Source organism: Cydia splendana, chromosome 7 (genome assembly GCF_910591565.1).
Source record: "Cydia splendana chromosome 7, ilCydSple1.2, whole genome shotgun sequence".
Taxonomy (NCBI): Eukaryota; Metazoa; Arthropoda; class Insecta; order Lepidoptera; family Tortricidae; genus Cydia; species Cydia splendana.
In genome coordinates this window covers 9,466,902-9,492,757 of record NC_085966.1, presented here as the reverse complement: position 1 = coordinate 9,492,757, position 25,856 = coordinate 9,466,902, and the positions used below count along the sequence as shown (strand labels likewise).

Here is a 25,856-nt window from a genome sequence, read left to right as displayed (position 1 = left end):
ATGGCGGCATAGTACTGATTTTGATATGTTGTATTTTTCAGCTACATATTTTAAGCTTATATTGGTAGATGCTATCTTATCCAGAGCTTGTTTTATTAGTAGGTAGATTATCATTTTTTTATAACGCTTGGCTCCTGGCTTGGATACGTATCAAACCATAAGTTATTTTTAAAAGTCGCTGAACAAACGTTGTCTGGTTTGAGGAGTAGAATCTACGTTTTGATTTATTGCTCCTATTACAGGAAACACCCGGTATATAACAGTGAACATTGCATTAGACATATAATACCTAGGTAGGTACCTACCTACTACTGTGCCCCTACCTAGATACATTCCTAGATTTTTTCTTTAACACGCGATGTTAACATTTATTTATGAAATCAGTTAATGTTTTAATGTTTTTCAGGATGCCTCGCAACTACGTACCCAAGCCAGGAGCCAAGCGTTATAAAAAATATGATAATCTACTAATAAAACAAGCTCTCGATGAGATAGCATCTACCAATATAAGCTTAAAATATGTAGCTGAAAAATACAACATATCAAAATCAGTACTATGCCGCCATAAAAACCGTGAAATGAAACCACATGGTAGGCCAACGGCACTATCCGAAGAAGAAGAGCTATATATAGTAGAAAATTTAAATGTCTGCGGCGACTGGGGCTACCCGCTAGATACAACAGATCTCAGGCATATAATAAAAATGTACCTAGACTCATTGAATATCAAGCACAAATTATTCAAAAATAACTTCCCTGGCAAAGACTATGCTAACGCATTTTTGAAGAGACATGCAGATAAAATATCTCAAAGAATATGTCAGAACATTAAACGATCAAGGGCGGCAATCTCTTCAGACACGATAAAGACATATTTTGGCGAATTGGAAAAGTCTTTAGAGAACGTCCCAATCGCAAATATAATTAACTACGACGAAACCAATCTAACGGATGATCCCGGCCGCAAGAAGGTAATAGTAAGGCGAGGCTGCAAGTATCCTGAACGTATTGTCAATCATTCTAAAGGTTCAACATCTGTAATGATGGCAGCCACAGCAGATGGTAATTTCCTGCCGCCTTATGTCGTTTACAAGGCACTTCATTTATACGATTCGTGGACAACGAGAGGGCCGGAAAATGTGAGGTATAACAGGTCCTCATCTGGCTGGTTTGATGGCAACATATTTGAGGATTGGGTAAAGACAATAGTAATACCTTTTCTGGAAGGAAAAGATGGTAAAAAAATTTTAATAGGTGATAATTTATCGTCACATTTGTCAATTGATATTATCAAATTGTGCCAAGAAAAGAACATCCATTTTATTTTTCTGCCCGCAAACTCGACGCACCTTACTCAGCCCTTAGACGTGGCAGTATTTAGACCCATGAAGATGATTTGGCGGTGCCTATTGGACAAATGGAAGAAAAGCGAAGGAGGAAGAATGCAAGCTTGTGTCCCGAAGGGTTGTTTCCCATCGTTGCTAAAATTGTTAATGGATGAACTAAAGGCAAATGCTGAAAAAAATATTAAAGCCGGATTTAGAAAATGTGGCATTGTCCCATTGGATTGCAATCAAGTTTTAGCCAGACTTCCTTTGCAGGAAGGTAATGAAGAAGCGAAAAAAGCAGCTGTGGATAATAGTTTTGTGACATTGCTAAAAGATATGCGTTATGGATCCATAAATATAAGAGAACCTATCAAGAAGAGAAAGCTAGAGGTAGTATCCGGAAGAAGTGTAAGTTTTGAAGAAATAGAAGAGCAGGAACCTGTAAACCCAAAAAAGAAAAGAACGCTAAAGCAAACAAATGAAACAACTTCATCTTTAAAAGGAAAAGGTATCGGCAAAAAAACAAAACCTAAAAATAACATAATGCACAAGGAAGATGACGTTAAAAATAACTATTCCGAAACAAGAAATTGCAGTCAAAGTGAAGCAGTAAATGCCTGTGATATAAATGATGTGCCTTTGGGATTAAATGAATTTTATGTAGTGACTCCGGAACCTTCTGATTTGAACCTTTCGAATGAAGACCAGCAACCTGTAAACCAAAAAAGGAAAAGGACACTAAAGCAAACAAATAAATCAACTTCAAAACTTACGCCTTTAAAAGAAAAAGGTATCGGCAAAAAAACAAAACCTAAAAGTAACAAAGTGCAGAAGGAAGATGACGTTAAAAATGATGATTCCGAAACAAAAATATGCGGTCAAAGTGAAGCAGTAAATGACTTTAATATAATTGATGTTCCCGTGGGATTAAACAAAGTTGATGTAATAGTGAATCCGGAACCTTTTGAGTTTTGCATTGAAGATATGCCAATTGTTTTTGCTGACAATCTTGACTGTCAAGAAGTTATTGTGAGAACTGATGATCAAGACCAAAAATGCGAAAAAGAAAATAAGCAAGACTATAAGAAAGAAAATGAAAATCGCCAATCAAATAACATACAGAAGTCAGAAATTAAAATAATATCAGATGTAAAACTTAAATTACCATTGCCTTTGAAGAAGAAAGATAGTAATACCAACATACACAAAAGAAGTATCTCTACCCGTCCCAAGAGAGGTAGAATTCTGAATTGCTACAAAGACACCGAAGAAATCTTAAAAATTTTAGAGGAAGAATAATTTTATTTCTACAAGTTACAGGGAGTAAAAAATTCGTTAAATTGAAGACTTTTTTAAGTTATGTGATTTTATATCAGAAACGTTTAATATTAGTATATAGGTACTCGTAGGTATTATTTACTTAATCCAAAGAGAGAAAGAAGACTGTGTTTTAAAAGACACGAAAGAATTTGAAAATATTATATGAAGATATTTTCATCTCTACCGTCCAAAAATATAGGAAGTAAGTTAAGCTATTTTGCCATTGATTTATATAAGAAGATTTTTTTAAGTTTTGTTTTTGTTTAATGTTATCTACCAGATTAGGTAGGTACCTGTTTTTTATTCAAATGTTTGATACCTATTAAGCTAAACATTTTTTTAAAGTAACTATGTATATAATTACTTAAAAAATGTTTAGTTAATTATATACATAATTACTTGTAATTAGATACATAATTACTTAAAAAAATGTTTAGCTTATTAGGTATCCAACATTTGAATAAAAAAATAGGTACCATAAGTAATACTTCTTAATAAATATTTGATAAAAATATGATCTCACAAAGCATTTTTAATTTAGTGCCTATTGTAAAGATTTTCCAAGACTAGTTTTGAAGGTATCTGATGATGATGATGATGGTAGGTACCTATCTAGCTTTGAATAGATTGAGTGACAACCCTAGTGAAAATTCCAATTAACCTCACTTTCGAACCTATTTACCCCGTCAGGGGTAAATTGGAATCCGATAGGGTTTTTGTAAAATATATCAAAATATGGCAATAAGTCGGGAATTTAAGGCTACTCAGCATCTAAAAGAGCTTACCATACATGTTTATGTAGTACTATAAAATACTCTATGACTTACGGAAGATGGTTAAAATTCCAGTTGAATGTGAATATTGGACCTATTTACCCCGTTTTACGGTACTGTTGTTTGAAGTTAATCGGTGTGTTAAATGTGGTTGGTGCAACCGGGCCTAAGTACCTATACGCCGTAAATAACAAATTGACAAACTCCAGAAACTTAATTACAATAATATTCCTTTTTCAGGTTGTAAGGTCGGGCTCGGGCAGCCCCTTTCATTGGAAAAAGGTTCTTTACCAACATTTCTTAAATTATACATATTAATAAGGTAATAAGGAAGATTTCAGTACGGTTACCATATGGTATGGTAGAATAGAAGACAGATTAAGTAACATAATGTAATTATATCTTAAATGTTCAACTATTTTACTCCAACTTTATCGAATAAATATTAAATAATCCGTAGGTACAATAATTCAATATAATATGTGACATTTGCATATGATAAATCTTTGAAACACCTTTGTTTAACAAAATTGTATCATCAATTGGTTTTATAAAATACTAATAACAATATTTTTTTTCCAAACACCAGCTAATCCCAGCGATACGTTTTACCGTGGATAGGTATTTTGTTTGGCTTAAAGCGAAAAAACATCCGGCATTTGTATGCGAGTAACGGTGCGATATTTGAATTCACTTTGATCACGTTCGTGCCTCGTATCGGACACTCGGAGTGAATTTATTTTTATCTCAAGTATAATTTACGAAACATTTTCCCACTTTCATAAGCAAATGTGTATGACGTTTACAAACCGCGTTGGGTTCCCGCCGCCGAGCCGCCGGAGAGCAAAACTTCAGCATGTTCCCTTCCGGAAAGGATTCCGCCCACTTCCTGCCTGTGGCCACCCCGACCCACACCGGTTCACACTTAGCACACCACAATGTGCTTTAACATGAGCACAATTAAACCGTTGAGGTAGGTCTTTTAATCTTTTAGATCGCTGAGCGCGCCGGCACGATCAACATAGTTCCGATAAATATAAAGCTATATTAAGGCAGCATTTTCACCGAGGCATCTAGAAATTTACACAAAAATTTCCGATTCAAGGTTTTATTACAATTAGCTGTTACATATTCTAAATTGTCATGTCATTATTTTGTTTGGTCGAATCACAAATGCAACTCACAGTATGACTTTAATTCAATATAAACAAAACAGATCCGGAGACTAACGACACACAAATTACACAGCAAAAAAGTTAACTACTTAATGACTTAACTCTGATGGCATAATTAAGGGAAACACGCGATTGTCACAACGTTTTACAAAAAACACAAATCACTGGTCGTAAGAAAGCTCGAAGCGCTACTGAGCTTTCAAGGTGTGTTATAGGCAATTTTATCGAATCATCGTATGGGCATTATTCGAAAATGCATGCGCCTCGTGACGACACACACCCATTGTTATGTCGGGGGCTAGTACTCACGTCGAATATTAATCTCCACTAAGCTGAGTGAGGAATCGTGTATTGTCATTGCACAAGTTTTTGTGCAAACCAGAATAAGAAGACCTCGTGATCTGTAGCAAATATGCATAATCGGAAAGAGCTCTTATATTGGTACTCCCACAGGTAAACTCGCCAGTATCCGATAAGCGATCAAAATGACACCACCGGTGGTTTCCGTGAGCTTGTGTTGTCCAGGAGACATAGTACCTAGACCAATGAACTTGTAATCGCAGAATCTGATCCTGTGAGATTCTGATACTTCCACACGTCCTTGGGAAAATTTCGATAGGTAAAAAGTAAAAAACTGGCAATTTATTTAAGAGCAGAATACTCCTAAAGAAACTGTTATAAAAAATTATCCCTGCTCCTGTCAGATACAGAAATTAGAACAGATGTTCTCGCTAAAAAAAATTAAAGATGATACTTTAGCTTTTCTTCAAAACAAAAAATTGTAGAAGTAACTTTGGAGATTTTAAAAGTCGATCAGAAAATTGTCGAGATTATTGTAAGCCTTTTATGACTTGAATTTATAATAAACTGTTAAAAATTATATACACATTTAATTGAAAATTGCTATTATTCACTCGATGAGTTTTTGAAAAATTGTAATTTGTAAGCATGATAAAGTATTTATTGATTATGAAATTATTTATTTTATATTTATTAGACATTTTACCAAGTAAGACATTAATTATCAATTTAATTTTAAATTATTATTTTTTTGACTTTGTGTAAAATTGTGCCATATACTTAGATTATAAGAATGCATGTATGTAAATATAGCCAGAATATAGCTCTATGGGTAACGTATTGAATATTTGTACGCCATATTATGGTAAAATAAGGAATGAGACTGAAAACTTTGTATACCACCCATTGTACCCTTATTTATGCAAATAAATATTTTTGATTTGATTTGATTTGATTTAGCTTAAACAAGCCCTGAGGGGCGTTCGGGACCTATCTGTAGTCTATCTACCGTGCTAATTTAGTTTTGAAAGTCATTAACGAGAAAACCGTCTGCATACTTATCTTTAAGGCTTTAGAAAATGTTTTAAATCGTCCTCCAGCACATCGGAGCTCCCAGCCGTTGAATATGGAAAAGAAAGGCTTTCGCGGTAAAGGAAATTCAAATTGTGCAAGTGCAATTGTCCCAAGTGTAAGTAAGTTCTCCAACAAAGAGCTTAACCATGTCACTTCTTGGTCCCGCAAAATGGGAATTTTTAACGAATTCCAAGTTGACAAGAAATTGATGTAATGGGAAAAATACGTTTTTAAATTAAGATTTTAGTGGGGACACCAAAAAGAAGACATGAATGTCATTTTTTTTAGAGCTGTGTTGGCGTTCTTGGGACGACCGACTGGTAGCCGTCCGGTGGGTCGGCCCAGGTATCGCTTGGAAGACAGTGTGGCGGCGGATCTGCTTCAGCTTCGCGTCAGTAACTGGCAGGAAGTTGTGCGGGATCGGGACAGGTGGCACGCTCTCGTTTCGGAGGCCAAGATTCTCTTTGGATCGCTGAGCCAAAATAGTTAGGTTAGTTAGTTAGTTAGTTAGTCTGTTTAAAGATGGTACCTATACAACTTCAAATAAAATGACCCATTAAACTGTTGTAGTATCTAATGAATACTAATTTTATCAGGTTAAAACTTACTCTCCAACTTAATACAATTCTAGACGGTCTCGTTATTTTCCAAAGATCCATTAAATCTCGGAAAATTGAAGTAGCAATCATAATTAAGCCGTTAGCTAACTGGATAAAATGCTAGCTAATTCCTCGGAGCACTACGAACAGTTATAAGTAATGAAATGCGCAAGTTTCCGCCATTGTCACTTGCTTTAACTCAAAACTAGATCAGAGGCTCGTCTGCGCCATTCCCCGCATTCCGGTGCCTTTGAAGTTAAATAACTTAAATAAGTTGTTGTTAAAATAATATTTTTAAATGAAAGTTTGCAAACTGTTTTGCTACCAAAGGAAAGTTTGCCGTTAATTCAATCAATAAAGGCTCGACTCGACCACACCGAAACTTGACGCAGTGACTGTGAAAACGTTGCGTCACGCGTTAGCGTATTTTAAGTTTCTGAGTGATCCATGTTTTATGTAAGGTCAGCCAGGACAATTGCAACTATGACACAAATGCAAGTAGGTACTCTAAAAGTACAAGAAGTGAGTCTAGAGATAGAGTTACTTTCATGCCACACTTTCGCCAGTCATAAAAAGATTCACCAATGGTTAAATATGTGGCTCTATAGTTCATTTTTTTGGGTTCCGTACCCAAAGGGCAAAACGGGACCCTATTACTAAGACCCCGCTGTCCGTCCGTCCGTCCGTCACCAGGCTGTATCTCGTGATCTGTGATAGCTAGACTGCTGAAATTTTCACAGGTGATGTATTTCTGTTGCCGCTATAACAACAAATACTAAAAACAGAATAAAATTAAGATTTAAGTGGGAGCCCCACATACAACAAACGTGATTTTTGACCGAAGTTAAGCAACGTCGGACGGGGTCAGTACTTGGATGGGAGACCGTTTTTATAGATAATGGTACGGAACCCTTCGTGTGTGTGCGAGTCCGACTCGCACTTGGCCGGTTTTTTTAGCATTAGAAATAAGGTAAACAATCTTGATGTGTCTTTTAATTGAAAAACACATTTTAAAAATAAGTTACGGCAAATATGTAACAATAATGAATCTAATACGATCATTTATATTCTTCTGCTTTCATAAGTAATAGTTACTGATTTTTAAAAAGCGTTTTTCAATTAAAAGACGTGTCAAGATCGCTTACCTTCTTTCAAGTTCTTTCTAATGCTAAAAAAACGAACTATAGCACTAGACTCGATTCTTGTATGTTGTATGTTAGAGTAATTGCGTTTGCCCCATAGCTGCAATTGCCCTGGCTGACCTTATTTAAGTAAACTAAGTAAGTATATGTATGGTTGAGAAATTAGTGCAATTAGACGAAACTCTCAAAAGATAATTAATCAAAATTATTGTAGTAGGTGAGCCACGCCTTGAAGTGCGCTTTTCGAAAAATACGAATAGCGCACAGACAGGCAATGTCCTGACAGGATGTTTGTAAGTTACATATGGGATCATGTTATGGGCGTTAAAATGTTTATAAATACTTTTCATGATTGCTTATAAATCTTAATTAGTTCAGGTACTTATACATAATCTTAAATTCTATTTTTCGAGATGTGATACTGCACTGCAAATTTGGACGACCAAGATGACGACCGGTGTCTTTGCAAAAATATGATAATAGAAACAATTATAAATATAGAGATCTTTATTGAATTTATATTGCTAAAAATGTCACGATTGAAGAGGTGATTACGCGACCATAATATTTGCTTACTTGGAAACTCTGCGTGCTAATGTAATACTGCCTATGTGTGATAGGATAGGGAATATATTGTCGCATTGTATGGGCATAGGCAGCGTTACACGACCATCGCTAGTAGCTCCCTGTCGGGCGTCCCGTGTGAAAGTGCAGAGGGTGTGAAAAGAGGGTTGTAGTGAGGTATTGGGTGTCAAGTATATCTGGTCTAGTTATGTTCGGACGCATTAGCAGGCGGGACACGTTTGCCGCGTGACTCCGCGACGCACGTGGGTTGCCTATACGATATAAACCCGTATCTACTGAAATCCCATGCCCAATTTATTCTATTTATTTAAAGGCATTCCGTATTTCGCACTTAATCTTGTATCAGATATTTATACACGTAGTAAATTCCTGAAGATTTGGTTTTTGATGGCCGAGAAGATTGATAAAAGTTTAGAGAAAAATATGAGAAGCGAAGGATGTATGTCTTAAAATGTTTGTATGTCAATGTTTTGAACACTGTACATACATTTAGTCAGATTTTAACGGACGAGGCAACGTACGTACATTAGCAAAGATTAATAAATATAATGACAAAAATCTGGCCAACAAAAGACAACATAAGAAAATGCGCCATCACATGAGACATAAGCGATGTCCAAGTAATGATATACCAAATAATTGCTACCATATATTTTATTTCATCCGTTACGGAAGCTCATTTGATCCGTCTTACGAATCCTTGGCATTGTTAACGCGCCGTCACACGAGAAAGCACTGTCAACCCGCAATCTCGACGTAATGATGCCCGGCTATGACCTCGCGGAGATCGGACTGTTGTCATTGTAACCGCTTACCGAGACATGAAGACTCAAAATCACAACTACCAGTATCTAGGCAAGATCTATGTTCCGAGGAAACTATTAATAGCGATAGAAATTTCACAATACTGATGTCAGTGTCAACCCATAATCTCGACCACCAGTATTTAGCTAAGCGCGAAGTATGTTGCGAGGGAAGTTTTCCGATGCGAGAAATATCAGTACGCGGAAGTCGCATACTGCAACAATGGGCGAGAAGACCAACCAATAGATATCCACAAAGTCACGCGAAGTGTGTGGTGGTAAAAAACTAAATGCGACGACACTGCACTTTCCTCTAAACATAAAATGTTTATATTGGGCCAAAATGAATGTATGAAAACAAGAAATTCTCAAATTAGGGTAAGGTTTTCTCCTGGCTCTCTAAACGCCTCGTATGATGGTTTACGAGGAGGTCGGTAACGTGTTTGACGGTCACTGATAGGGTTGCTAGATTTTTGAGATATATAGTATTTGGTGGTTTAAACTTTTAAAGGATCAAAAAATAAAGTATACGCAGAAAAAATCAAGTATAAGAGTTTAAAATAAAGTATTTTAGCATACTTTATGTGTTTCGTATTTATTAAAGTATACGGAGGCCAAATAAAGTAAAATACTATATATTATAGTATGTCTGGCAACCCTAGTCACTGTCTCCTTTTAATCTCATTTGAATATTAAACAAAACATATGAACTTGAAAAATTCAAACTTAAATAAACTATACGTATTATTATAACTTAATAAATTTACTATTAGGAAAATATTTTAATTTGCGTTATCTCAAGTAGAAGCAGTAGGTATATAATATATAAATATACACTGAAATAGATGTCATAAATATAATAAGAAAGAAAAAATGTCCAGTGCTGGGAGCACTGGAGGCCTTTCTAGGCATCTGCTTCGAATGCAGAGGACGTTGGTTCGATTCCAGCCCTTGGCACAGAAGGCTTTGGTCACTTTTTCTTTCGTAGGTATATGACATCTATTTTAATTTACAAAAACTTAACGTACTCGTGGAAACAACGGGAATATGAATCCTGTATTCTCATACTAGCCTCTCTTTAGACGACTCAGTATAAATGTGCCATTCAAAAACGAATAGTAGTTACGGAAAGAGAAGTCAAGTTATACTAGTACTAGCAACTTCTGAGTGAGGTAGATGGAAAGGCCCTTAATCCAAATTAACCGCTTTGATCGGACAGATTAACCGCGCTCGGACGTCTTAGAGACATTTAGGTAATCAAGGAAAAAGGCTAGCATTCATACGAGTACATTTATTTCTTTGTTAAAGATATAGCGCACAGATGGTATTTGTGTGTACCTAAACGAATTGGACATGTCAGTAGTTTTCTTCTTCCTCTAACTGACTTAAAAGTTGTGACTTGTGATAGTATTTCCATAATATACAAGATAGATAATACATGTCAAAATCTTAGAGTTCGAAATATTATTAAGAAACGATTTTTATTATGATACCTACCGTAGATACTTAGGAATCAAAGTAACCCTCGTTCCACCACCAACAATCGATCCATTTAGTATGTAATATTGAACCTATTTATTGTAGCTCACTGGTCCATTAATAAGATCAACCTCTCTTGCCTTAAAAAACCAATGGTTTAATGTAGTTCAGAAGACAGTTTCAGTCTAAACATAATAATGAGTAATGACCCAACAAAAACAAACAATGTTATTGAAGGATAGCTTGTAAAAACCGACTCCACTGATGAAATAAACAAGCATCAATTAACTCAAATAAGCTTAATTGCTTAGTTACGTATAATAAACACTTCTAGCGATTGTCCCGCCCTAGTCATTAGTCGTTGTTACAACTAAGGCAACCTTCGGGGCCAGATGTTTTTATACTAATTGAATTACTTAATCGTTAACTAAGTTTTGCATTTAAAAGGAATATTTAAGCGATTTAAAAGTAGCGTCCCCGAGCCACTTTAGAAAATTCTTAAATGGCACCTGCATACTTAAGTTTTATAAGAAAACTTTGCCTGTCGAACTACCGCCGCCTAGCAGATTATTCTGGGCGTCAGTTTTGTGTTTTCGTATTTATTTTGTTTTGATTTATTAACATTGTTCTCTCGTATTCGCTATTTATTGCAGATGAAGGAGTTTGTAATAAAAATGTGTACACCATGCCGGAATGAACGTAATTTGTTTTAGTTATAGGATTTATGGATATTCCTGTAGAATGTGCAATACGTTGTTTATTAAAATAAAGCTATTTACTCATTTAGCAGACTAAAATGTTTCGTAATAAATATTCATCAAATCACATTTTTAGCCAAAAATAAAATAAAATAAACTAAATAGATTAGGTTGGGTACCCACCAAATCAAACAGTTACGAAATTGTATGGGCACTTAATCCAGTAGTTAATGGAATATCTAAATTTAATGTCATTATAGGTAGGTATTACCTAATACAAGCAGTTATAAGCAAAAATCATTTAGCAAAAGTTATAACTTTTCATTTTAATTTTGGTTATGATTAATTTCATTATAAAAGTGTAATGGCGGAAAACAAAAGCGTTACCTAATTAAATACAAACAATCCAGAAAAAGAATCGACATCGAATGAATAAAGCGTAATAGATGTTATTATATTATAGACAATAACAATGATAGCAGTTAATTCAGTAGGCAATAAAGTTCCCTCTCTCATTCTCATCGCGGTTAATATGTTAATTTTAATAAAGCAGGTTGATTCCGAAATGATTGATTATTGTTTTCCGAATAAACAGTCGTCACGATCTTACTCACATCAAATGTGCGCCGCGGAGTATCGCTCAAGCTCTGGAAGAAAATAAATTATGTAGAAAATTCATTACCGAGGGAAAACACAAGGAGATTGATGGAAAAATAAATGTGTATTGCGACGTAACGTAAACATACATTAGATACCTACTTACAATTGGTAGCAAATAATAAAATTATTTGGAATAAACAGTACAGCCACCAAGACTGTATGTCGAAGTAAAGTGTTCGCAAATATCTGAACTCGATACTCTAGGTATCCTTATGACGATTGAGTTCATCTAAAATTATAATTATATTCGTCAAGTAATACATGCTTATTAGACTTAATATAGCGATAGTCATACTCGTATATGTACTTATATGAAGTTTCTAAAACACCAATCAATTACTTCGATTATCAATTTAAGTGATTCTTTATCGATACAATAAATAGGTAGGTACTCGTCAGGCAGCGAAAACGTGGTTTATCACACTCTGGATCTTCTTGCGTACAAAATAGGTTCTAAGGATGAGAGCCTGAGAGGAGAATAATTATTATTCTACAGGTCATACAGATATAAACCTACATTCGTAGATATGTAAAATCAGTAAACTGAAAACTTTTTAATTTAGGCATTCTAATGGAAAAAATCGGTTGGCCGTAGTTATATGAAATAAAAAACCGGCCAAGTGCGAGTCGGGCTCGCAAACGAAGGGTTCCGTACCATTATCTATAAAAACGGTCACCCATCCAAGTACTGACTAGGGCTCGCGGTCGAGTCCGTGTTTCGTTTACACGTTTCGAATACCCGTTTCCGAATAACACGTACACGGTTTTCTGGCCCGTTCCGCACGTGTAATTAAGAAACGTGTAATTAAGATCCGTCTCCACGGATAAACGGGTATTCGGAGAAACGGATCTTATTTACCCGTGGCTCCGGACACGTCCTTGAAGAGTAGCGAAGGAACGAACCGGCGCGGCGTACTCAAGAGTTAGAAACAAGTAGACGCAAGATTCATGACGAGTTTCCGTCATATTTAACCTTATTCCGTGGTTCATAGAGTCGAAATTCAATAAACGGTTTCTGAGCAGGTAGTTTTTGCTTGCAATGTTGCAATACGAATAGAAAATTAGAAATACCTATGCTACTTATCAAAATAGTATTTTATATAAGACTTCAAATACTAATACTTTATGGTTTATTAATATAACTTGATAGCAATAAAATTAAAGTGCTTAAAAAAATTAAAAGCAATAAAGAGTATAAAGACTTTACGTTAAAATCTGGCCATGCATGATCTGGTAGGTGGTGGTAGGTAAGTATACAATATTCTTACCAATTGCATATTTTTAAACAGTTCTTATATTTTTAATAATTTGTATTCTGTATATTGTATGGGTGAGTTTTTACGAATATATTCTGTCAATAAGAAATGTATATTTTTTAATCTAATTATTTTTTAAGTTACGTAAGCCAGACATCTTAGTAATATTATAGTAAACCATGTAAAAATTAATAAATACAGTGTAACTCCATATAACGACATTAACGACACTGAAGGGACTGCGGATTTTTCGACGTTAAGTATAGAGAGCGGTTGTTAAATGGAGTGAAATAAAAAGGTCATCTTACTATTCTAAATATTCTAATGTATCTGTTTATAATATACTTAGGACACATTTTGCACAAGAAGAACATTCATTTCATACAAATAACAACGCCTATTAATTTATAACGTGTAACATCTTGTCAAAAGTCTAGTGCCCGAGGTAAACATGTGCAAGTTGATCATACAAAAACAAAAGACAAATTTTCTTAGAATCTCCGGTACGTCAGTCGAAGTAAACACGTGCTAGATAATAAAACAACAAAACAGCAAACAAAAAAACGTACACAGCTGCAGTTTTTATCAATTTCGGCAACTTAGAAAGTATTTCTTAATGATGTATTATGCCGTATTGTTGTCGTTAAATAGAGTGAGCGTGACGCTATATAGAGTGTATTACTGTATAGAAAACAAGGTAAACCAACCAAAGTCAAGCAATTTCGACATTTTAAGTTTGTCGTTAAAACGAGTGACGTTATAAAGAGTTTACACTGTAATCATGTGTATCTGCCAATAAGTAATGTATTTACAACTTTTAATATAATTTAGTATGAATTTATGAAAAGTAAGACTTTTCTTAAATTCATTATCTTATTATCATATAAAATGAACTTTAAGACTGTACTAATAAATATTATTTACAATTTTAGTAACAAAACAACAAAACGATTTTAAATTAAAGTAACTTGGAAAGACTGTATTTTACGAATTGGCCGACTAAGTGGCGAACTGGAGTCATACCTACTTACCTAAACACAATATCTTAAAAGTCATATTTATTTCGTGTTCATTTGCTTAGATACATTTGCTTCTTTAATTTTAGCCGCTGCATTTGTTACAATTTCATATATGTGTAGACAGGTTCTCCTTATTACACCGACATAAAGCTTATAATTAGCTATGGCAGTTCTGATAATGGTTTGGGACTTCTTGTTTTCGGCGATATCAGACAAAAGGGTATTGGAAAACAACACGTTCTAATGAATGGAACGCCACCGGCCAGCATTTATTACCTGAGCACTAGTGTGAAGTGACTCCAGTCAACATGAATGATTACCAATTTTGAGATCTATCTTAATGTATTTAGCAATATAATTGCAAGGTAACCAAGGTAGCATGGGTTTTTATGGTTCTCGCGTGAAATCCTGCGTTTCAAATGCCGCTGTACTTTTTTTGCTTCGTTGGTAGATTAGTAACTAATCTAACAGTTAGGTAATTGATAAAAATAACAAATAACCACAAAGTAGTAGTAGGTAGTATTTGTCTGCATACCTATTCTTCGCGAAACTATATAACTTACACCATTATATATAAAATGTGTTTCTTTGATTGAAATGTAATATGTAATGAAATTAACTTAAAAGCAATAATAGTAAAAAAAAATTGGCCAAGTGCGAGTCGGACTCGCACACGAAGGGTTCCGTACCATTATCAATAAAAACGGTCACCCATCCAAGTACTGACCCCGCCCGACGTTGCTTAACTTCGGTCAAAAATCACGTTTGTTGTATGGGAACCCTAAGTCTTTATTTTATTCTGTTTTTAGTATTTGTTGTTATAGCGGCAACGGAAATACATCATCTGTGAAAATTTCAGCTGTCTATCACAGATCACGAGATACAGCCTGGTGACAGACGGACGGACGGACGGACGGACAGCGGAGTCTTAGTAATAGGGTCCCGTTTTACCCTTTGGGTACGGAACCCTAATTAAGGTTCTAAACTAGGGACGAGTTAGTTCAAAATTAAAAATAGTAGACTATATAGAATAGGGACACCTACTTCCATTCATATACAGTCATTTTTGGACCGTTAGCCATATTGTGCGAGGTGATTAGGTAGGTCATACTGAACAACTTTTTCTATGGGACCAACCTCGAAATCCCAAAAAAAATTTGGCCTTCCCATGGAAAACGTCGACATCGACATCCATTCGACCAAAATGTATGAAACGGCCAAAAAAATTTTGGTGATTTCGGAGTTGGTCCCATACAAAAAGTTGTTCAGTATGGCCTACCTAATCACCTCGCACAATATGGCTAACGGTCCAAAAATGACCCTGTATTGTATAGTTGTTAAATATGTTATATTAACACATAACTAAACTGATATAAATAATTTAAAAAAAATTCGTACGCTAAACGAGTTCATCTGAAGTCAACATTCAATACTAGACCTTGCATACCCAGAGCTAGAGCATTGATTGGCTCAAACTGTTTCGGATCCGTTCGGGCCGGTCTTAAGTACCCGTGTAAACGGAGATACGTATCTGAGAAACGTTTCTTGGGAACGGTTCTTGGATACGTATCCGGATCCCGGCGGTTCCGTGTAAACCGTGTTCTTAGCACCGCCGGTCTTAAGAACACGGGTATTCGTTTCGGCGTGTAACACGGATACCGGGAGCCCTAGTACTGACCCCGCCCGACGTTGCTTAACTTCGGTCAAAAATCACGTTTGTTGTATGGGAGCCCCACTTAAATCTTTATTTTATTCTGTTATTTGTTGTTATAGCGGCAATAGAAATACATCATCTGTGAAAATTTCAACTGTCTAGCTATCACGGTTCGTGAGATACAGCCTGGTGACAGACAGACGGACGGACGGACGGACGGACGGACGGACGGACGGACAGCGGAGTCTTAGTAATAGGGTCCCGTTTTACCCTTTGGGTACGGAACCCTAAAAAACAACGGGTTGTACTCTGAGAGTGCCGGCAGAAGTGAAAACTCAATGACATTGTAACAGTTTTTCGATCAGGTCACGTGTCCGTCTTACGAATTTTCAATCTGTCGGTCACGTGACCTGTCGCGAGTTTAACATTTTTCCCCATCACAAAAAGTGCACAGCGCCGCTAAAGAAGTTTTCACTTCAAAAATTTAAATTGTTTAAAGTATTAGATTTATACTACAATCTAATTCTAGATATAGAACGAGTAATTTCAGTTTTCTCAATAGCCTTCACATATGAACACCTAATGTAGATACCTAACCCTTTTATTCCGCACATTAATATTTTCAAATATATGTAACAGAAACGTTTGTAATGCTAATATAAATTGCCTCAAATAAATGTACGGACGTGGACATTTAAAATTTAAAGCAGTATGCGATCGGAGCACGCTCTAAGTAATTAACTTTCCTAATCCATCGGGAATAGAACCTGTACCATGATGATACTATTCAGGTTGATTGGGTTAATGAAGATGAGTTCTGGCACGTCACCAGTGCAGTTAGGCTTTTTACGTTTACGGCAAAGGAGCTCAAAGCCCCAAAAGGACGTTCATTGAGTAATGAGAAATCATATTAGGCTTTTAGGGTTCCGTAGTCAACTAGGAGCCGCAGCTTCGTCATATTCGTGTCTGCCAGACCGTCCACGACATCAGAGGGGGTGTAAATCCAGAAAAGAAGGAAACAAATAAATTATGGCGCGCCGCGCGAATCTTGCGACGGATGATCAGGCTATAGCGCGGGCTTAACGTTTTATGTACCTCGATTCCTTAGAAAATATACTTTGGCATAAAATTTTGCTCGACAGGTCCCGCGGCTATATCAGCCGAGCTATTTTATGTTAAAATAATACTGCTACGGTATGCGCTCAGGGGCGTATTTATCCTAGGGCCATTCGGGCCATGGCCCGGGGCGCCAACCCCCGGGGGCGGCATGGGGCGGCATATGCCGCCCTTGGCGGATTGCATTTTGTTTTTCTTCCTTGACTTCTGCGGCGGCGAAACGTATTGGCCCGGGGCGCCAAATTTCAAAATACGCCCCTGTATGCGCTGCAAAAGTGCATGACCACTTTGTGAATGAATTCCATTAATAATGTGTTCATGCAACTGTACAATACATTGGTACTATATTATAATTAAGCCTGACTTACCCGTGATATCCTCAAAGGCTGGTTCTGATCAACGCCCCCATGCATTCGGAAGCCCCAAGGCGCCCCGCCCGTCAACTCAACCTCGCGCGCCGTCATGTTATTAAACCATTGCTGTCCCGAAATTCCTTTTCACTGCTGATGAAAACCTTCCTTGTACAGAGCGCGCATTTTGTCGCTTAGTTTGTGATGTCAGATTCCATACTTTGATGATCTGTAACAAAACATAAAACATAATGAAAGATAATTTTACTGAGTATTGGTACATATATAATTTGGTAGGTGGTTACAGGATTTAGGACATCTAGATGACATCTAGGTATTAAGGTAAAGTAATATACGCATTTACGCAAGTACTTATTTGCCCACAGAACTACAATGTAAGCATATAAACAAGCATTAGCGTCATTCTAGATCTGTGCATTTACCAGTGTAAATCATGGTATAATAATATACTCCGCCTGGTACTCCATTCCGAGATTCGCGTATGACCTAACTGACACGCGCCTACGTCATCATGCTGTTTACAGGTTCTCAAACTTTGAAATGTGGGAGAATTTTAACCAACGGTGAAAATTATTTAAACGGCATTAATTTTAAGTTATTCATGTAGAAACATAGTAAAATAAAACAAATCTAATGTATTAAATTAAACTTTATTTATCTATACAAGAGAAACGTTTAAAAAACTAATTCACAGTTACACATTAATTACCAAGCTTACGACGTGAAAACTTTGGAAAACACTGCGACTGCTGACACTGAGCGAGAAGGAAATAACAATTAACACGCATTCGACAAGGATGACGGTCAGGGCATGAAGTTATCTAGATCCGAATTGTCAAATGTGCACAGCGCTATCCTGTGTTGCCAGTAGTATAAACAGAATTACCCGAAAGTCTGAAATTTCTTTCGTGAATCGGAAGATATTGCTAACGAGTAATTAAAAATGACGTGTTATTGTAAAATTTAAGCTAAAATACATATAAATGAAAATTATAAAATTATAAAGAAATATTTTAACTTATTAACCATAGGTATAATGTACCCATGTAACATGTTATGTTGAAATAAAGTGGCAATGTTATTGTGACGTAGGCCCGTGTCACTCTGGGAATGGAAGACCATGTTTTATTAGACCATGGTGTAAATTAAAAGTCGGTACATTGCCAACGCTTCTCACGCAGACGCCACTGACTATCATTAGTATCATTGTGAATTAACCTCGTATTCAAGTTTTTAATACCAATTTCAGAAAATAAATCTTCCAACAAATATTGGATATTATGACACTGACGTAGTGATTAAATTTTATTTGCATCTAAGCAGAAATAATAGAGGTACCCAAGATAATATTATTATACTCTTTGGAGGTACCTATGAAAATAATAAAGATGTCAAAAGGATATATTTTTACCTAGTACTTACCTAGGTTTAGACCTAGGCAGGGGGGCGAAACTTCAAAGAGGGGTACCTTATACATGGAAACTAGCGCAGTCAACATTATGTTTACAGCAACATTTCCTCACCTGATGCTTCCATGTAAATCAACTAGATGGTATCACCGCTTTGTCTGTGGTGTCTTAAAAAAACACGAATCCAGGCCATAATTGTTAAAAAGAAAAAAAACTTTGTGTTTGCATTTTTATCACAAATTCCGTTTCAAGTATGAAACGTTTAAAATTTTCAGTAATTTAGGTACCTCACATTTTTTTATCGTCTTAATATAATTGTATTTATATTAAAATAATATAATCGTTTTTATTAAGAACATTTAACTAAATAGTTTCGCCAAGTGCCTTACGTGAAAGGAAACGTTAAAACAAAAAAAAAACATAGTAACCGTCAAACTATAAAAGTCAAACAGAAGATTCAATTTTTTTGTAATTTTAATTAATAATTTAAAGTATAATCACTATAAATTGATGAAAATGAGTGCGCCTGGGAGAAAGAAATGTTATTGCCTTTTCGGCTGTGCGAATTAAAACAACATGACTCCAAAACGCATCAATGCTTCGTGGCTCGTGCTAGCTAGTCAAATTTAAGTCCAAGTTTTAATAGTGGATTTGTATTATTTCGAACTAATTTATTATAATAAGTGGACCCCTTAGAAAATATTTTTTTGGTTTGTTACGCATGTAAGTAATGAAAAATAAATGATATTTTTGCACATCGTGTTTTTACTTTTGCGACTAAACTATTCTTTGGTATGAACATTTATAAAAATACTGGTCTAGGTAGTAAATCGTCACTGAATGAATAGGTATTATAGTACATAATATATTGGCGCCTTTTTCCTTGACCGTGTACAGTGCACTACAAGGAGGTGTATTCATTTTTCACGTGATTGCTTTGCAAGAAGGTGAAAGAATGGAACCCTCATTGTAGTTCACTGTAGACGGTCAAGGAAAAAGGCGCCATAGTCTTTATTACTATGCATGTGTGCCACGCACACATACGTAAAGGTTTGTAACAGAAATCCGCTAGGAGCGTTAGTGTCGACGTTTTTTGACATTTACTCGCGAGTTGGCTCTCTTTTACTATACATATATTATTATACTCTTTGGACCTAGGCACTATGCACCACTTATGCACCTAGAGTTAGACCAAGAGAAGTCTGCAACGATTTTGATAGCACACGCAATGCAAGTGTTATTTTAAACGTCAAACTTTTATGAAATTATGACGTATATATACACTTGCACTGCGTGTGCTATCAAAATCGTTGCAGACTTGTCTTGGTCTAACTCTAGGGTTGGAGGATATATCCTCCTAGTACCTTGGTTTAGACCTAGGCACTATGCACCATCTATGCACCTACTTCTTAGAAAGAAGAAGTACAATAGTGATCGATCTACCAGCAACGAAAATATTTTTCTCATTACGATTTTTCAGTTGACTAGAGTTAGACCAAGAAAAGTCTGCAGCAATTTTGATAACCCACGCAGTGCAAGTGTTATTTAATACGTCATAATTTCATAGACGTTTGACGTTTAAAATAACACTTGCACTGCGTGGGCTATCAAAATCGCTGCAGACTTTTCATGGTCTAACTTTAGGTAGTTTATTACTGTAACTAATTATGAATTGAGAACTAAATGACGCATTGCTACTAAATCACTTAATGCATGGGTGGCAAGTGTATATATAGTTTTATGGCTCAGCTGGTTTGTTCTTGGATTCCTACCTCATAAACGACTGAAGTATACACCATAAATCCAAAAGGTACACTTTTAATGCTTAAGTATTTATATTATTATGACTCAAAGTCATTGACGGTTATTTTAAATGTTTGCTTCAGAACGCCTACAAGAAAACCAGAGACTGATTACATAGCGCATAGCTGAAAGTGTGAGTTTATTCCTCTGGTAATCATCAGACGTGTTTCTATTCAAGACTAGCAAATCAGACTGAGCTTGTATTCAAAACTAGCAGAACTACCACAACATTGAAAGTTCAGGTCCGCAAAGGTCGACAACGTGGGCGTAAATTCCAACACGCTTTTGGAAAAGTCATCATCATCATCATTTCAGCCTATATACGTCCCACTGCTGGGCACAGGCCTCCTCTCATGCGCGAGAGGGCTTGATGGGCTATAGTCCCCACGCTAGCCCAATGCGGATTGGAGACTTCACATACACCTTTGAATTTCTTCGCAGATGTATGCAGGTTTCCTCACGATGTTTTCCTTCACCGAAAAGCTAGTGGTAAATATCAAATGATATTTCGTACATAAGTTCCGAAAAACTCATTGGTACGAGCCAGGATTTGAACCCGCGACCTCCGGATTGAAAGTCGGACGTCATATCCACTCGGCTACCACCGCTTTGGAAAAGTACCTACCTAAAACTTAAGGAAGTATGAAGAAGACAAGGGGGAGGGGGAGATGACGGGATAGTCTTAAGCCGACCACTGACTAATAGTCCGCCGGACGATATCGGCCGGTCAGTTGTTCGGAACTGTCAAGTTTTTGTTCTAACTGACAGGCCGATATCATCCGGCGGCCTGTTAGTCAGTGGTCGGCTTTATGGAACTTTCAAGAGAAGTAGCAGAGAAAGCGCTATTAGGTATTGTATATTGTATGTCCTTGTGACCTTAGAGAATATAACCAAACGGAGTGGTCATTAACAGGCGTTCCCCTCTGTCGAAAATAGGCGGCCAATGGTCAACCACATTGCAACCACATGTATGGACTGACGTTTATCTGACATGGCTATGTTTACGTTACGTGTCATTTGATGTGCCCCTCCCCCGCAAAAAACGGCAGACTATTTTGTACCGAAAATTATAGACATGGCGTCTCCGTTGGTTATATCCACTAAGCTTGTGACAGTCTCTTTTAACTTCAAGAAAAGTCTGCAGAGATATTGATAGCCCACGTAGTGCACGTGTTATTATATACGTCGAACTTCTATAAAATTATGACGTTTAAATAACACTTGCACTGCGTGGGCTATCAAGATTGCTGCAGACTTTTCTTGGTCTAACTCTAGACGTCTTGTTATTCCACACCAAAGTATCACCAAAGCTTGGTGGGCAACAACTTTTTTTTAATACTATTTTGCAGGTAGTGATATAAATATTGGCAATATTATATAGTTGGTCAAACCAATTTGTCCCTCAGTAAGAACCAGGAAAACTATACTCATCCTTTTATTTTGGGTGCTAGTACTAGTGTAAGACAAAGATAGTATGATTCTCTCTGTCTATGATTGAAATGAGACAGTCCTTTGACAAACTTTACTTACTCTTTGATATTGGCAGCCAAAAATATACAACCACAGACTATTCCCTTCAGACTGTCATGTTATGACTGTGTCAGTGCGTTTGATACGAGTTTCGAGTGAGTTATTTATCTATTATTGGTGGAGTCATGAAGACTTTGAGTTGCATGGAGTCATAACACCTCCATAATACGTTAAAAAATGTATTGATTCCTATGATGTTTGCTGTGTTGTGTTTATAGTATGTACATGTGGAAATGTTTTGACACCAACAGCTCGACAGCTCGTAAGTGATATTTTTAAATACATTTTGTACACAAAACTCTTATGCTTGCCTAACTTACGTATTTCCAAAAGCTAATCTAGTTTAACTCGCTCATTCACCCACCTGGTTTCTAGGCCACTTTAACGCTATCAAGTCCTAATTTACTGCATAAACAACAGTATAATCACGGTTCTAAAAGCACAGCTCAGGAGGAATGTTATTCCAATCGCATTCTGAATTCGTGGGTGCTGTTTGCTCTAGGGACCCAGTATAATGGCTGTACACACTGGAAGAGACGCCCTGTGGTCCCTGAGACTGGCGAGCGTAGGCTCTTGTTGAGTGGGTACGCTATACAAGCACCATCACGAGAGCTAACGAGACCTTAGAGCCGGTTGCAAAAAAATAGATACGACCTTCAAATCTTCAAGAAATGAGCGTACTCCAATCTTAAACGCCTGGTTGTGACCTTATAGTGGAAGCACGGCCTCCTGAAAAGAGCATCATGAACCCACATTGAGGGTACCCGGACCGAGTATTCTTTTATTCCATCTCGTTGTTACGCATCGCGAGGTCAGGTCACACACGAGTCACACTAATCTAATCCGGAATCGCCCGTGCTTGCGGAACCAATCTGAATACACGGCCGCGGTCAGTGTATAAATCGTAGTAATGTGGACAAGGCTTGCCGAGTGTGAGGGTAATTAGTTTCGGGTACCACCAAACTGTCTGTCATCGTTAAAGAGTATTTTATTGTATGGGAAATCTCATAGTCCACTGATTAGTGACGTCAGTCAGTCCGTCAACCGTGGTTGGTGCAACCGGCTCTTAGAGGGAAAATGTTAAAATATTTTGCTAAAAGCGGTTATGTAATATTCGATCAAATATGTGTTTGTTGCCAGTGCTGCAAATACTAGTATTGAGCCCCATACATTCCACGACTCTTCTCTGTCCGAACAGACTATAGAAGGGAGAAGTATAGTTCAGTTAAACCTTTAGGCAAAATAACTGTTAAAATGAGAGTCATATCATCGTCAACGAGTCTGTAAATAAATAAATAAATAAGGGTATAATTTTACCGTTTTAAAGCGCTTCATTCAAAATAAATCTTGCTGTAATATTGTTTAATATAAGTATGTATAGTTTAATTCACACTTCAGTGACAGTATTTTCTTGTAAATTAGAAAACGCGCTGAAAGAATAGGCGTTCTGATCCTGATAGTTGGTTTCAGATTCACAAACCGTATACAAATATGACAAACTTTAGACTTAGTGAAAGGAGAGTCTATCAAGCAGTTCGAAGGGTTTTACAACTTTCCGCTTTGCAAGTGACGTCAAAGGCATTTAATGTGGTACCTATTGGCATTATGTAAGTTAAGTCCCTCCACCCCTCGTGCAAGTATGCTTTTGACAGATTAATGATTGCTCTATAATCATATTGTATGTAAATGCAGTCATTTTATCCTATTTTCATTAAGCACATGTTAAAAGTTGGTAAGATACTTTATTTTTGTAATTAAGTAAAACCCACAAATATAAAAAAAGATAATTACAAAAATACTGCACAACATATTCGTCTTCAGAAAGAATGTCCAATTTATTTACTAGGAAAAAATGGTACTTATAGTAAAACGCTGTACATATGTAAGAATGTAACCTTAGGCGCATTACTTTTAACCTTTTGAACGCCACAGACCGCAATTGACGTCAACGCAAAATCGTGATAACCACGCCAAAGACGGCATTTGACGTCGATCGATTTTTTTATGAAAATCTACTGAAAAAAAAACCGGGCAAGTGCGAGTCGGACTCGCGCACGAAGGGTTCCGTACCATAATACAAAAAAAAACGGTCACCCATCCAAGTACTGACCACGCCCGACGTTGCTTAACTTTGGTCAAAAATCACGTTTGTTGTATGGGAGCCCCATTTAAATCTTTATTTTATTCTGTTTTTAGTATTTGTTGTTATAGCGGCAACATAAATACATCATCTGTGAAAATTTCAACTGTCTAGCTATCACGGTTCGTGAGATACAGACGGACGGACGGGCGGACGGACGGGCGGACGGACGGACGGACGGACGGACGGACGGACAGTGAAGTCTTAGTAATAGGGTCCCGCTTTTACCCTTTGAGTACGGAACCCTAACAACCCACTTTTAGGTTGGCATTATTTATTCACAAAACTAAATTTTACCCCCGTGGCGCCGTTTGGCGTTCAAAAGGTTAAATTATTTTGAGTCTACAATCGGGCACCAGAGCAGGAGACCAGAGAGTTAACAAAAATGTTTGATTTTATTTTAATACGACCTTAAAGATCGCTCCCGCTGATTGATGCATGCGAAATGAAGTGAAAGGTGTGATACACGCCAAACACGATCGTCAAGGTTTTTTTTATGATATAGTTAGGCCCCAATCCCCAATCCGCATTGGGCCAGCGTGGGGACTACAGCCCATGCCGTCTTGCGAGTAAAGCCGACCACTGACTAACAGGCCGCCGGACTATATCGGCCTGTCAGTTAGAACAAAAATTTGACAGTTCCGAACAACTGACCGGCCGATATCGTCCGGCGGACTGTTAGTCAGTGGTCGGCTTGAGAGGAGGCCTGTGCCCAGCAGTGGGACGTATATAGGCTGAATCATTATTATTATTTGTATGTCTCTTACAAATTCTCTGGACCATGGGGTCCCGGGCATTTGGAAGGCGTGCGTGGGGCCGAAGCCAACACGTACAGGCCCCTTGTAATAAGACAATTTACTCTAAATGTAATGTGACACCAACCGACGATTATCCCTGTTTGAACTATAGTAGTGCACCCAAGGACAAGCCCCGGTTAGTGTAGGACTATTGTAAGAAAAAGGTACAAAAAGAAACCGGGCTATTGGGTTGAGTTGCTAGTGGACTAGTAACCGGGACTATGGAGGAGACTATGGCACCTGCCCTGCTCATATGTTAAAAACGAACATGAAAAAATGGGCCAGGTGGTGACTCGCCAACTCACAATATGGGTCCCCGAAAACGGCCGCTCGCACGGAGCGACAAGGGGACAACATCACGTGAGCGGCTCAGTACGTGGAGAGGTGTGCACCGCTTTCTACCCAGTGGCTGTAAGCAGCCACTGTGCCAACTCGCGTCTTAGGCATATTTCACTTCCGCCCTGCGAGCATATAGCTCTGACACCCCACTCTGGACGGCCGGTTAAGGCAAGCCAGAGGTGAGAGTCCTGCGGCCCCTGCTCAGTGTTCACTCCAGCCGGCCAATTAAGGCAAGCCGGAGAGAGGGGCCTGACCGACTCTCTGGGGTATGGGACCCAAGGGACGTCACTTCCCATTCAGCTCGCCACAAGCTGCCCTGGGGGTTTATTTATTATTATATAGTAGGCAAACGAGCAGACGGATCACCTGATGGTAAGCGATTACCGCCGCCTATGGACACCCGCAACACCAGAAGGATTGTAAGTGCGTTGACGGCCTTTAAGATGTGAGTACGCTCTTTTTTGTGTCAACATCAGTTCAAAAGCG

The 25,856-nt window shown here is 37.3% G+C and overlaps 1 protein-coding gene across 3 annotated transcripts in view; it reads right to left on the bottom strand.

The window, feature by feature from the left end:
• The window catches only part of LOC134792116 (uncharacterized), a 246,439-nt gene that overhangs the window by 179,628 nt on the left and 40,955 nt on the right, over positions 1-25,856 (bottom strand). For 2 of the 3 annotated variants that reach the window (XM_063763309.1, XM_063763311.1), the window contains exons 2-3: positions 17,350-17,560; positions 11,891-11,923 (exon numbers count right to left, since the gene is read on the bottom strand). In XM_063763309.1, the coding sequence (XP_063619379.1) occupies positions 11,891-11,923; positions 17,350-17,445 (129 nt within the window). In that variant the 5' untranslated portion in view covers positions 17,446-17,560. The remainder of the gene's footprint in view (positions 1-11,890; positions 11,924-17,349; positions 17,561-25,856) is intronic. The other variant, XM_063763310.1, reaches the window with a different exon arrangement.